The sequence below is a fragment of the Engraulis encrasicolus genome, chromosome 24 (assembly GCF_034702125.1).
Source record: "Engraulis encrasicolus isolate BLACKSEA-1 chromosome 24, IST_EnEncr_1.0, whole genome shotgun sequence".
In the NCBI taxonomy this organism is placed as follows: Eukaryota; Metazoa; Chordata; class Actinopteri; order Clupeiformes; family Engraulidae; genus Engraulis; species Engraulis encrasicolus.
This window is the reverse complement of record NC_085880.1, coordinates 9,314,677-9,329,676: the sequence shown is the minus strand read 5'-3', so window position 1 is coordinate 9,329,676 and position 15,000 is coordinate 9,314,677. Positions and strand designations below refer to the sequence as shown.

The window sequence follows — 15,000 nt, the reverse complement described above, 5'->3', positions numbered from 1 at the left end:
CTCTCTCTCTCTCTCTCTCTCTCTCTCTCTACCCGATGCCCATTCTGCCCTTAACTGAAAGGCCACCATCTGCTTGTGGGGAGGACATGGATGACGCTGACAACTGTATCATTCTCACTGTCATAATCTCACTGTCACATTTTCCGTCCTCATGCTGTAGACTGCCAACGTTTGTGCTTGTGTACTGTAGTTGTGCATTTCTGATTCTCTCAATTCAGTGAAAGGTGAAAGAATGTTTTATCTAATATAGATATATTATAGTTAATCTATCTGATGTAGGGATTGTATATAATAACTAAGAGCTAACTGCACATGGAACTTGCTGACTACTGTAAAGTGTCAGTCAAATAGAGGTAGTTGTGCGCACATCCAAACTGCAAGACAAAAGGGTCAGACAAGTATGTAAATAACACTGAATGTCTGCAGACGTTTTGCTTTTTTATTTTTTTCTGCCCCAGCAAATGTTTTCGAGCTATTCACTCTTCATCAACAAGTGTGCGGAGCAATCTACTTTATTTTCAAACATGTCAGTCAAAAACAACCCCCCCAGTGTTTGATGTGACTCGATGGGTGAAATATATGCATATGGTCAAGCTCGTGCATGCATTTGGCCTGGGAGCAGGGAATGACTTCAACAGTGTGAGGTCACTCTCTATGTGCTATGTACAGCATGTGGCTGAAATGAAAACAAACAAACGTACTTGACTTGATGTTTTATTTTTATTTATTTTCTATGCATTAGAAAACAATTGCCTTATTACTTTTGCGTCTACATCCAGTATTTGCATGTGTGTGTGTTGTGCAGTCATGCATATGACATATGCATATCGGAATCATGCCCATGCCTTGTGTGTATGCCTAAAACAACAGTAAAAACTTGCATGATTTCATGTGTTCATTATACCGTTATGGATATCATTTGCATTGTCTAGCTCCCCTGTGGGAGAAAGGAGGGTTCTTGGTGCTCTGTCATGTGCACCGTATGTATGCAGCACACACATGTGCATATTCATGTGCATAGCGTTATGCATGAAAACTTACCTGACTTGATATATTATACCAGCATGCACATCATATGCTAATGTGTATATACTGTATACTTAATACACTGTTCACATGTGTATGGCCTACACATAGGCTATGTGTATACATTACTCTGTGTATGCCTGTTTGTACTATACAGTATGTATGTCATCATCAGTATACACATAAAGGTTTTGTGTGTATTCATGCGTACAGCATACTGTATGCATTTGATCCTCATGTCATTGTTTATTTCCCCCAGGGAATGACTTCAGCAGTGCTCAGTTTGATATGTCTTCTTTACTAGAATACATATAATGCAGTGCACAAGTGTGTGTATTCATGTGTATAGCATACACGTATCATATTATCCTCATGTGTTATGTGTGTTTCGCTATACAGAATGCATGTAAGCATATTATATGCAGTACACAAGTGTGTGTGTATTCATGTGTGTACATGCATCTTCATGTGTTGTATGTGTTTTCCCTCTGGGATCTAGGGGACGTATTCGACAGTGCTAAGTTGTTTGCCATACTAGAATGTATATAAGCATATGCAGTAGGGGTGTAAATCACAGCCTCCATGATGATACGATTCAATATCGATATCTTATTATTCGATGCGCTACAATTCGATTACTTTCGATACTTAAGAATGCCCCACGATACGATACAATACGATACTCTTCGATTCGATTTTTTCCCCAATTACTTTTCCACTTCTATTAAGTTATTGGGCAGTGGCCAGCGATTCAATTATTTTCGATACTTAAGAATGCCCCACGATACGATGCGATTCGAGTCAATCATCAGACTATCGCGATATATCGATACATTTCGATATTATTTGCATCCCTAATATGCAGTACACAAGTGTGTGTGTATTCATGTGTGTAGCATATCATCCTCATCCATTGTGTGTGTGTGTGTGTGTGTGTCTGTGTTTTGCCTCGGGGCTGCAGGGAATGATTTCAGCAGTGCTAAGGAGTTGAAGGAGGAGATGAAGGCTGTGTATGGGGAGAGGGACCGTCTGGAGGGCCTCACCAAGCGGCTGCAGAACCTCAGCTCTGGCAGCTCGCAGGACCTGGGACGCATGAAGGAGCAGCTCAGCCAGCTCAAGCAGGACCTGCAGCACCGAGAGACTCAGCACGGTGAGCACACTGACATTCACAGATACGGATACAGTACGCTTACATATGCAGATACCGCACACTTAGTGTTAATAATGTACACAGATACTGGCAGGACCTGCAGCACCGAGAGACACAGCACGGTGAGCACACTGACATTCACAGATACAGATACAGATACAGATACAGTACGCTTACATATGCAGATACCGCACACATACATTTACATTCTGAGTTAGGTTAGTAGACCTGCAGCACCGAGAGACACAGCATGGTGAGCACACTTTGTGTGCATAGACATACACAGATACAGATACACTTAAAGGGACAATGTGTGAGATTTTTTGTTGTTTATTTCCAGAATGCATGCTGCCCATTGACTAATGTTACCATTTTCATGAATACTTAACACCACCATCAAATTCTAAGTATTCATTATGACTGGAAAAATTGCACTTTTCATACATGAAAAGGAGGATCTTCTCCATGGTCCGCCATTTTGAATTTCTAAAAATAGCCATTTTTAGCTGCAAAAATGACTCTACTTGGACCATGCTAGAAAATATTGTTTATTACTGAGTAAACTTTCATGTAAATATCAAATTTGGCGATAGCCAACCCAATTTCAATGAGCAGCATAGTTGCTGTACCTTTTTTGACCATTTCCTGCACAGTGTCCCTTTAATGTACATAGACATACACAGGCAGATACAGGCAGGACCTGCAGCTCCACGAGACACAGCACGGTGAGCAGAAGATACCACACTTTAACTCATACAGACACAGACACAGACAGAATCACTTTTACATACTGATATATGTAGGTAGGTAGCAGGGCTCTAAAATAACTTTTTTCATCACCAGCCAAAACGGCTAGTAGATGTTACTTTTACTTGCCAAACTCGCACTCCTAATGGGTCAAAGTGGCTAGTACGTTGGTCTTTTCTACCAGCCAAACTCAAATTTCACCAGCATTTGGCCAGTTGGCTGGTGTTAATGTAAAGCCCTGGTAGGTAGACTAGCTGACCTGCAGCACTGCGAAACACCAGCACCAGCACCACGAGACTCAGCATGGTGAGCAGGAGATAGCCTATTACACTTACACTCATACAGACACAGACACACTTACTGATATGGCACAGCAAGACAGCAAGGTGAGATCAGGATAGTACACGTACACCTACAGATACACAGCTACAGATACAGGTAGGATAGTTAACCTGCAGCGCCTTCTTTCAATGGAGGTACCGCGCCTTTGTACTTGATGCCTGGTGGGTGCGTAGGTTCCAGTGGATTAACTTGAAGCAATGAAGGGGAACTCGCACACTGTTCTGCCAAATGCAATGTTGAACTTTTTATTGCATTACAAAAACAAAAAAGGTGCTACCCAAGTGTAGTGCAAACGTTTCGGTCACAGTCAGACCATCATCAGTCTGCAGCGCCGCCAGACACAGCATGGTGAGCACCCTCAGATACACATACACAGATACAGATACAGATGTAGTACCCTCACAAACACATACCGTAAATCCTCTAATATTGGCTGGGGCCTGCATTTACTCAAGTACATGTTGGACCAGACCATAATTGGAAGGAGGCCAGAATTAGAGACAGGCCTGTATTCCTATTTGAGCAAAACAGACTATCAGTGGAATTAATAAAACCATGTGTCTACCGTATTTTGAACCAATAAAATACTTGGCTAGAGACTAGGCAACAGTTACCATAACAGTTACGGTATGGTGCGAGTGACTAGGTATCTGTGTCTGTGTATGTGTATGTGAGGGTGCTCAGCGAGACCGGCCAATATTAGAATCCCGGCCAGTAATGGAATACAGGCCACAATTAGAGGATTTACGGTACACAGATGCAGCTGCAGATACACTACACTTACATACACATACACAGATACAGATGCAGATGCATTCTGATATAGGTAGGTTAGTAGACCTGCAGCATCCAGAGACTCGGCACGGTGAGCAGGAGATGCTGCACTTCAACTCATACAGACACAGACACATGTACATTTTTTTTTTATTATTTTTTTTTTTATTTCTCCTTTATTTTACGAGGCTAATCACGTTGAGGCAGTTGCCTCTTTTTTAAGTGGGCCCTAGTAGGCCCTAGCCAAGCCATAATTTACATACTGATATCAGAGAGAGTAGAGAGAGAGAGGTTCCATTGGCCCATTGTTTCCGGGTTCTATTATTGCAAGGGGGAGGGGGGGAAATCCCCCTTTAGGCAGACCCAGGCAGACCTAAGGACTGTTCTATTCAATGCTAGGAGTATTATGACACGCCCCTTTAGGCAGACCGGAACCTGGTCATGTTAAGTGCCCATAGCAACCTATTACATTGGCATATCTCTATATACTTAAAGAATCTCTGCTGATACTATATAAGGGATAATGGCCGACGAGGTGGCTGGTTCCACAAAGGTAATGGCGAGGCGGGTGCTTAGAACTCCAGCAACGTGCATAGCACGTTGCCTCCACCAACCCATTCACTTTGTGGAATTGCTCACCTCATAATGAGTAATAAAGTATTACCAAATTTTTATTTGCATTGCATTTGGCAGACGCTTTATAACCAAAGCAACGTTCAAAAGAAGACATAATCATAGCCAACATCACTAGCAAATACAAAGTGCACTGGAAATATACAGAACAACAAGTGCAGGTTGAGGGAAATCTTATGTGGTTGTTGCTCAGCTTTTGCTCCTGCTCCAGTGTTCAGCTGTGGCGCTGGCTTGTTTTTGTGTACAGTGGTGTGACTGTGTAGCCACTTGCCCTTTTGGGCTTGTGCTGCAGAGTGGAAGAATATGCGGCTCCCTTGATGTGTGCTTTTTACTACCTCAGAGGCTGCATGGTCACACACACACACACTCTGAAACACACACACACACACACACACACACACACACACACACACACACACACACACACACACACACACACACACACACACACACACACACACACAGTCTCACTCTCTCTCTTCCCCCCTCTCTCTCTCTCTCTGTCTCTCTCTCTTGCACGCGCACTCGCTCTTCCTCTCATGCTCACACACACAGACACACAGACACAGACACACGCGCACACACACACACACACACACACACACACACACACACACACACACACACACACACACACACACACACACACACACACACACACACACACACACACACACACACACACACACACATTGGATGATGGAATAGGAATTGGCGGGCCGTAGCTTGGTGATGCAGGACACCATTGCAGCACACAGGCTCTGAGTGATGCGTAGTCTACTCCTTAGGCCACCAGACCACACTGGCATTTAGTGTCACACACACACACACACACACACACACACACACACACACACACACACACACACACACACACACACACACACACACACACACACACACACACACACACACACACACACACTGAGATGTTCTCCCTTTACATGCACAAATCCTGCACATGGACAAATACAGTATGCACATCGTCTCCTGAATAGGCACTAGTCTATGCATTTGCACACATACTGTATGCACTCACTGTCTGCCACCTCTAGTCTCATACATATAATACATTTAATATTTCAAGTACAGCATGTGTGCACCAGAGGTTGCGCTAGACTTTTTCACAGTCAGTCATTTTGACGGACAGGGTCGACAAAAATCCATCATCTTCTATTTTTTTTTTTAATTCGTCATCTCGTTTCTCAATGTGGGGGGTCGCGACCCTGCACCGGGAACAACACATGCGCAATTGCGGCAAATTGAGAGTAAAGCCGCTGTGAATACACCCCCTTTCACTCGACATTCATTCTCCAACTTTGAGGATAGAGTCCATTTGTCGGTTAACGTGACCTCTGGTGTGCACACTATACATACTGTACAGTCAGGCACATGCTATATGTATTTTGTACTATAGGGAGACACTGCTGTCTAAGAAGGCACAAGTCTCAAGAAGCTGATGATGATGATGATGAGGATGATGATGATGGTGATGATGTAGCCGAGTAAACCAGTGCCACCCGCTGGACACCAATTTTTTTTCGCTGCGAGTGGTCTGGCCTCGCATCGTTTTAGTGGTCTGCCAGGCTTGCCAAGAATCTGGCAAACCAATCACAACACAGAGATTTGTTTTGAATCAAAGCGGGCAGGGTTTTGAGGGAGTGAAACGAGAAAGATTGCGCCGATTGGTCTGAGAGCGCCGGCCTATAGGCACAGGCACGGTTTCAAAGACAACGGGTTGTTCTCATCTACAATGTTCGGATGTACTATTCATCGGGGCCAGACTAAATTACACATCCAATCTCACATTTAGGCTGGTTTATCAGGCTAGTGATGATGGTGATGATGACAATGATGATGGTGAGGAGGAGGATGAGGATGATGGTGAGGAGGATGATGAGGATGATGAGGATGATGGTGATTATGTCTCCTAGTGACAGTGGGTCCAGGATGACTAACCCCAGTTGACAGCACCAGCCGGCCTCTGTGCCCTCCATGCTCCAGCCTAACACACACACGCACACACACACACACACACACACACACACACACACACAATACACACAGATGCAACCACCCCCGCTCAGAGACTTCTGGGAAAGGTCACATCTCCCCCTCTCCAGGCATGCGGTTTTGAGTAGTCAGGCAGCCTCAAAATGACAAGGGTGGCAGGAGGGTGGGGCTGGAGGTGAGGGTCAGGGGGGTGGTTGGGTGGTGGGGGTGTGAGGGTCCATCAGTGAATTAAAGAAAGAAGCCTTCACCACACTACAGCACAAATCATGAGGGTGCAAGCAAGTGAATCTGGGCATTTGCTGTAAAGCCGTTATTGTAATCTCATTATCTTGCCTTGCTTTCTTATCCACTTTCCTATTGTGTTATAAGTATTTGCAAGAAGCAAGGCAGCACCCATCAGCGTAAAAGTGTGTGTGTGTATGCGTGCGTGCGCGCACGTGCTCGTGTGTGTGTGTGTGTGTGTGTGTGTGTGTGTGTGTGTGTGTGTGTGTGTGTGTGTCTGTGTGTCTGTGTGTCTGTGCACGTGCCTATGTGTGTTAGTGAGTGTACAGTATGTATATGAGTGTAGACGTGTTTCTTCCTTGGACCAAGCGCCTCTTTGAAGTGGTGCAGCAGTGGTGGGTGGTGAGTGGACTAGTGTGTGTGTGTGTGTGTGTGTGTGTGTGTGTGTGAGTGTGCGTGTATGTGTGTGTGTGTGTGTGTACTCTGTGGTAATGTTAGGGCGTGCTGGGGTGATAAGTGGTGTGAGTGGGCAGATGTAACATGGATGGCATCTACACACACATGCGCACATGCATGCACACACATATTCACACACACACACACGCACACGCACGCGCGCGCACGCGCACACACACGCACACACACACACACACACACACACACACACACACACACACACACGCACACGCACACGCACACACACGCACACACACACACACGCACACCACAGAAACAGCAACTACACGCACCCACTGACATGAGGCAAAGAGCCCGTTTTCCAGGCTGTGATTAAAATGTCACACTCCACCTTAGAGCAGCTCATAGTGTGTGTGTGTGTGTGTGTGTGTGTGTGTGTGTGTGTGTGTGTGTGTGTGTGTGTGTGTGTGTGTGTGTGTGTGTGTGTGTGTGTGTGTGTGTGCGCGTGTGTCTTTGTGTGTGTGTGTGTGTGTGTGTACATGTGCGTGCGCGCGCGTGCGTGCGTGCGTGCGTGTGCGCGTGTGTAATGATAGCCTGGATGTAGCCTGGCATCTTAAGCACATTCGCTGTCACCATTGCAAGGAATGTCTCCGCCCCTTTGAAACGTATGTCGTATGTTGGAGTACTGGCGTGTTCTACACAGTATGGATAGGTCTTGTTGTTGCTCATGCCATTCATGTGCTGATTTCCATTGTCTCATTTTACTAAAGATTCAATGTGTGCATATCTCAACTCACTGAGGCTAGTTGCAGGTCAAATGCGTTACCTAACACTTGGGAGGGTCCACATACTGTATCTAAGTCCACATACTGCATCTACGACTGAACTTTTTTTATTTATAACAAGTGCAAAGTTTTGACCCATCAGGGTCTTCATCAGGTTCAGCGTTCAGTGTGAGCAGGGGCGGTCCAACCAGGAAGTCGCCAGGGCAGCACCTGCTAGGAGGTGGCATCATCGTGAAACGATGCGATATAGCGATATTAGCATGCCATTTATGAGCTTTTTTTATCAGCAGCTATGTGGCTGGGGGCGGGGCTCCTGAGGGGGAGTGGCCTGGGGCGCCAGTCATTGTAGGAGAGTTTGAAGACAGTTGTATAGTTCGAAAATATAATCACACCTCTATTTTAGCTTTTACTAATTGTGCTTCGCCTTTTTTGAAAAAAAATTGAAGCATTCAGTGCATTCAGTCCCCACTGCCATAAACATACATGCACACATATACATATAAAAAAAAAAAAATCAAAAATACCTGTCATGGCGGCCGGTGGAACCGGCGGCGCAGCACGGCGTGCTCCAGGAGAGTTTTCTCGGATTAAACCTGAGATTTATCGCACTGACGACGGGAGAGTTATAGTTGAAGATGAACTGTTGAACTTTATTGTGGTCAAAATGCGAACATTAAGCCACGATGACATCGTATCGGTGGTCACGAGTAGCTACAGCTCCGACCGGATTGAATCATCAAAGGCTGTTTTATCAGAGCTCTTGCCACACAACAAACGCTGGGTTACCCATCGGGGACAAAAGAAAGACATTAACAACGTAAAACTGTGTCTACAAGTGCTTAATGAGTGCGGAGAAGAAATTCCAAGATTTGTATCACACTTCATGGATGAGTTACCCTCTGTCTCGTTTAAACACATATGTATCTGTGCTCCTTGGGAAAATGCAGCAAATCAATGCTGACATAGACTTATTGAAAAGAACTATGGTCGATCAGGTGGCTGCATGTGAAACACTGCGCGAAGTTTCTGCTACTCTGAACACTCGTTTGACTGCCGTGGAGGGGCCTTGTGGCCTGGACCCTGCCTCCTCAGTTCCTTGCCTCACAGCTTTGGATATACAACCGGACCCTGCGCCTAGTGAGACGTGTCTATCTTTGACTATGGAGAAGCAGCAGCCGGGTCATGATTCTGCCCCGTGCACTACGTCTGAGGAGAATGGATGGACGAGGACCAGGAGTGGAGAAGTAGCCCAGATGGAGGACTTGGCCGCAGGAATGGGGCGAACGCAGCCCTCTGCTTGGAGCACGGTGGTGAAGGAGGGGCGCCGACTGAAGCAAGTGCCTGAGAACTCCGCTTACAGACGCGCTACACCTCGCTCTGGTAGAACACCAGCGCGACATGCGAGAAAGAAGCCAAGCGTAATTGGAACTGGTGAGGGTAGCAATATCCTTGCCGTAAAAACAAAGATGGTAAGGGTGTTTGCTACTAAGTTTGATCCCTGTGTCGATGTCAACACTCTCAGTGACTACCTAAAAAAGAAGCTGGGTAGGGAAGTGACATGTAGAAAAATAGAGACAACACAGAGTAGATTTAATTCGTTCTGTGTCTCTGCTGAATGTCAAGATGTGGAGGAATTGTATGATCCACAGCTTTGGCCCGCTGGAATTTATATCCGACGCTACTATGAGCCTCGCCACGCCAGGGGGGTAGGTGGAGGCCCTCCTGGTACAGAGGATGCCCCTCGCACTCGGGATGTGGGGCTGCTGCACAGTAACGATGCTGGGGTGCCTCCCGCGCCTGGTGGCAGGGACGAATGCCAGCTATCCAGCGGGGAGCGATAATAGACACTAAATGCGTCTTGTTTCATACAACACTCGCGGCTTGCGGGTAGGACACACTGCTACTGATAGATCAAGCAGGCTGGTGGTGGACACACTACTGGGCGAATGTGATATCCTTTGCCTGCAAGAAACTTGGCTGGCAAAACAAGATCTGGACAAATTGAACTCTCTACACACGAACTTCCATGGGGCTGGAGAGTCCACTACCGATCTCAGCACGAGGCTGGTTCGAGGTAGGATACCTGGTGGAGTAGCTATATTGTGGAACATTAAATATGACCCATTGGTGAAGGTGGTGCGACTAAATGTTGACTGGGCCATAGGACTGGAGTTTAATTATAATGATAAGCAATTTACTGTCTTAAACATTTACACACCATATGAAGCCTATGAGCATGAGGATGAATTTATGAACAGGTTAGCTTTTATTCAGTCATTCATAGAAGATAATAGCTCATCATGTGTCTATGTTGTGGGAGATCTTAATGCTGACATGTCTGATAGTAAATCCCTGTTTGGTGCACACCTCCAACAGTTCTGTAATGAGGCCAACTTAATACTGTCTAGTAAAGCCTTGCTGCCTAGCACAAGCTTTACTTACATAAGTGAAGCATGGCACACAACGTCGTGGTTAGACCACATCATAGCCACAGCTGATGCCCATGCCTCTTTGGAGAATGTGGAGATTTGTTATGATCTTGCCACTTCTGATCATTTACCTGTTGCTGCACTTATAAATGTTGAGAATGTCCCCCTGCTGGACAGTAACTATAATACTGTATCTTCTACTAAGCTGGACTGGTCAAAACTGAGCAAGGAGGACATGGATGGATATTTAAACAGAACAGATGGTCTTTTAAATGATATTGTTTTGCCCAAAGAGGCTTTAATGTGTACAGACATGAACTGTAAGATTGTGCAACATAGTGAACAACTGTGTGATATGTATGATTGTATTTTAAAATGTCTCAATGACTCCAGTGAACCCTTGCGTAAAAGTAGGCCTAAATGCAAAGTACCTTATATTAGACCCGGGTGGAATGAGTTTGTGGCTGAGCAATATGGCGAGGCAAGACAGGCCTTCAGACTCTGGCTAGACGCTGGCAGGCCCAGACAGGGGGTCTTACTGGAATTGAAAAAGCGCACTAATGCTAGATTTAAATACGCCCTTCGTTTTATTAAGAAGAATGAAAACACAATGAGAGCTGATTCGCTAGCTAGAAAGTTGCAGGTTAACAACCTTACTGACTTCTGGAAGGAGGTAAAAGTGATGAATAACAGTAAAACTCCCCTACCTGCTGACATTGAAGGTGTCAGTAGTCCAGGAAAAATAGTTGAAATCTGGCGTGAGCACTATTGCAATATCTTTAACTGTGTTAATAGTAACCCTGTTAGCATTAGTCTTGAACACTCTGGTCTCCCTGCTGACACGGTAGTTAAGGCAGCAGATGTCAGTGAAGCCATCAACAGGCTGGATAACAACAAAGCCTGTGGTATGGATGGAATTACTACAGAACATCTAAAGCATGCCAGCTACAAGCTCTGTCCTCTCTTGTCAATGTGTCTTACTGGCTGTCTGGTGCATGGTGTCTTACCTAAAGCTATTATGGCAGTAATGTTAGTGCCTGTGCTTAAAGATAAGACTGGTAAACTCAATAGTATCAGCAATTATCGCCCCATTGCATTAGCAAGTATATTGTCCAAAGTACTAGAGAGAATACTGTTAGGTAAGTTAGAAATGTATATTCTTACTTATGATAATCAGTTTGGGTTCAAAAGAAAACATGGAACTGACTTATGTATATTTGCTCTTAAAGAGATTGTATCTAAATATACTAGTCAGAACTCATCCGTATTTTTATGCTTTATTGATGCGTCCAAAGCTTTTGATCGAATTAACCATGAAAAACTGTTTGTGAAATTGATTGATCGAGGTGTCCCTAAAGTCCTTGTGAGAATATTAGCCTTTTGGTATGCCCATCAATTATTTCATGTTAAATGGGACAATGTGGTGTCTGCTCCCTTTTCTGTTAGTAATGGAGTGGATTTTATCTCCTATTTTATTTAATGTCTATATGGATGAACTGTCAGATAAGTTAAATAGAGTACAAACTGGCTGCCTTGTTGGTAACACTGTTGTTAATCATCTTATGTATGCAGATGATCTGGTTCTGCTATGTCCTTATAGTGCTGGGATGCAGCAGATGCTGAAGGTGTGCTCTCAGTATGGCTCTGATTATGACATACAGTATAATGCTAAGAAGAGCAATATCATGATTGTTAGAAGTGCTGGGGATAGGAAATCAACTTTCCCTACCTTCTATCTGTCAGATAGTCCACTTGCTGTATGTGAAGAAATAAAGTATCTTGGACATGTCATATCTGATAACTGGACAGATGACAAAGATATTTATAGACAGCGCTGTAAAATGTATGCTCAAGCAAACATGCTTTTACGTAAGTTTTCTATGTGCTCTGATTCTGTGAAGTGTTCCCTGTTTACAGCCTACATTACTCCATTATACACTGCTCAATTATGGTCTTGCTTTAAGCAAACAAGTATGCATAGACTCAAGGTAGCATACAATGATGCAATGAGGCTGTTGCTTAGGGTCCCTAGGTGGCACAGTGCTAGTCAGCTGTTTGTGTCCAATAGAGTGCCAACCTTTGAGGCACTCTTAAGACAGCTGATGTCCAGTTTTATGTATCGCCTGGATAGGTCAGAGAATAGCATAATTCAGGCTCTAGTCAATCCCACCAAAAGTAGCTACAGATTTACCTCTAGGCTAAGGAGGCATTGGTGCAATAGTCTGTATATTTTTTAAATATGTCCTTCTTTTTTCTCTTTTCTTTTTTGTTCTTGTTTTTCTTTTTTTACTATTTATAATGTTTGTATTGAGTATTGAATACTGTATGGTGTGTGATATGGACATGTGTCTGCAATAAAGTTTATTATTATTATTATTATTATATACACAGATACAGTAGCTTTCTCATAGACCCTGGGAGTCACATGCATGCAGACACACATGCATATGCACACACACACATACACACGCACGCACACACACACACACACACACACACACACACACACACACACACACACACACACACACACACACACACACACACACACACACACACACACACACACACACACACACACACACACACACACACACACACACACACACACACACGGGCGGGCACACACACACACAATCTGTAGTCATCCTTCAGTCACCTCCTCCCTGTGGTGCATCAAAGGCAGGATTCCTCTCTTCCCTTCCTCATCTCTCCATCCCTCCTCTCCATAGCTTCCTATCTATACTGCCCCCTGCCTCTCTTCCTCCTCTCTACACCTCCTCTGTCTTCCTCTCTCTAACCTCCTCTCTTTCCAGCCTTCTGCCTCTATCCTCCACACCACCCTTCTTTTCCCTCTCCCCCCACCTCTCTCTATCCTGCCTCTCTCTATCCTCTCTCTGTTCTCTAGACTTCTTCTTATCTATCTTGCCTTTTCTATGTTTATCTCTTCTCATCCCCCTCTCTACCTTTATTTCTCTTCCTCTCTGTCCTTCCACCTCTTTATCTCTCCTCCTCCCTATCCTCTCTCCTTCTATCCCTGTTGCATTGCTGCTTGTTAGCCCATGAAGATATCACACCACCCTCATGCCAGCTCCTCCTACTGTGGTCTGCAGCAGTATGATGCCATTCATCCTTCATCTGGAATGTTCCGGAATGTTCTGGAATATTGAAGGTCAGAGGTTCTAAAGAACATACTACCTTAGATCGGTCGGATATTGGGATCCGTAATATATTGAGCTGATTTAATGTTTTGCATTCTGTTCACTCACAACGGATGTTTGGTCGAAATGAAAACAGGTGGAACTCTACACCAAAGTGGTCTCTTGTCTCTGCGGACAGATTGCAAGTCGCCCATTTTGAAAATGCTGATCGCTTACGATTATGTTAGTAAGAAAACCTAATACTACACGAAACATAACGTTTTACTAGAACATTTTTAGTGTTGATTATAGTCATATAATATACACGACGTACTGTAGGTCACTGTTTTGATTTGGAAAAAAGTGTGTGGCCCCATCATGTCTCTGAGCTCTTCTTTCTAGATTCTAGAGCCATCCACTGTTCCACTGTGCCATCTACTGTCTATGACTGTGATTGTGAAGCCACACAGCCATTATATAGTCACACACATGAAGCAGGGAATGGCCTTTAAAAGGTGCGGTGATAATGCTACATTACTTTTGCCTTTTTGAGTCCTAATAAGCCCAAGCTGTAGACTTCACAGTGTGTAAGACATACTTGCGTGCCATTAATGAAAGGGAGACCAGGGGTAATTTCTTGACGAGCCCTGAGAGCTCTGGAGCTTGACTAGACACACTAACACGGCAGAAAAAGAGAGAGAGAGAGAGAGAGAGAGAGAGAGAGAGAAACACAGAGAGAAAGAGAGAGAGAGAGAGAGAGAGAGACAGAGACAGAGACAGAGACAGAGAGAAAAAAGAGAGAGGGAGGACCATGTACGCCTGCTTCTCTAATGAAGGCTGATGAGAGAAGAGGACCCTTGGCTCCTTGGCATCATTAAGAAAAATGGATTTTTCCCCTTTCTTTTCCGCTCTTGCTCTCTTTTCAATTCTTTTTTTTTCTCGAACACATTCATTTTTTTTCTTCCTCTTGCTGTCACTCTCCCCCTCGCTCATTCTTTGTTCCCCTGTAAGCCTGGCTTGATGGACTTCTCAGCTGCTAATGTGTTTTCGCTGTGCCACTCGGCGCTCGGTCCCGTCATTGCCTCAGCTTGAGAGCCAAATGTACATGTACCAGTGGATGGAGGGGGGCTTTTGTACCCCATGCTGCAGGTCTGAGAGGCTGTAATTAGGAAGGTAAAGTAAGAGGCAGGAAGGCAAGAAGCGGATGAGAGGGGGTGAGGGGGGCAGGCAGGCAGGGAGAGAAGAGAAGAGAACATGTACATTTTCAAGCGTTAATTCAACACTTAAGATTCAAATTTGACACATCTGTTTGGTCCTGCTCT

At 44.7% G+C, this 15,000-nt stretch overlaps 1 protein-coding gene across 2 annotated transcripts in view; it reads left to right on the top strand.

The window, feature by feature from the left end:
* disc1 (DISC1 scaffold protein) overlaps positions 1-15,000 on the top strand; it is a 103,952-nt gene that overhangs the window by 44,327 nt on the left and 44,625 nt on the right. For both annotated transcript variants that reach the window (XM_063191570.1, XM_063191571.1), the window contains exon 10: positions 1,988-2,176. In XM_063191570.1, the coding sequence (XP_063047640.1) occupies positions 1,988-2,176 (189 nt within the window). The remainder of the gene's footprint in view (positions 1-1,987; positions 2,177-15,000) is intronic.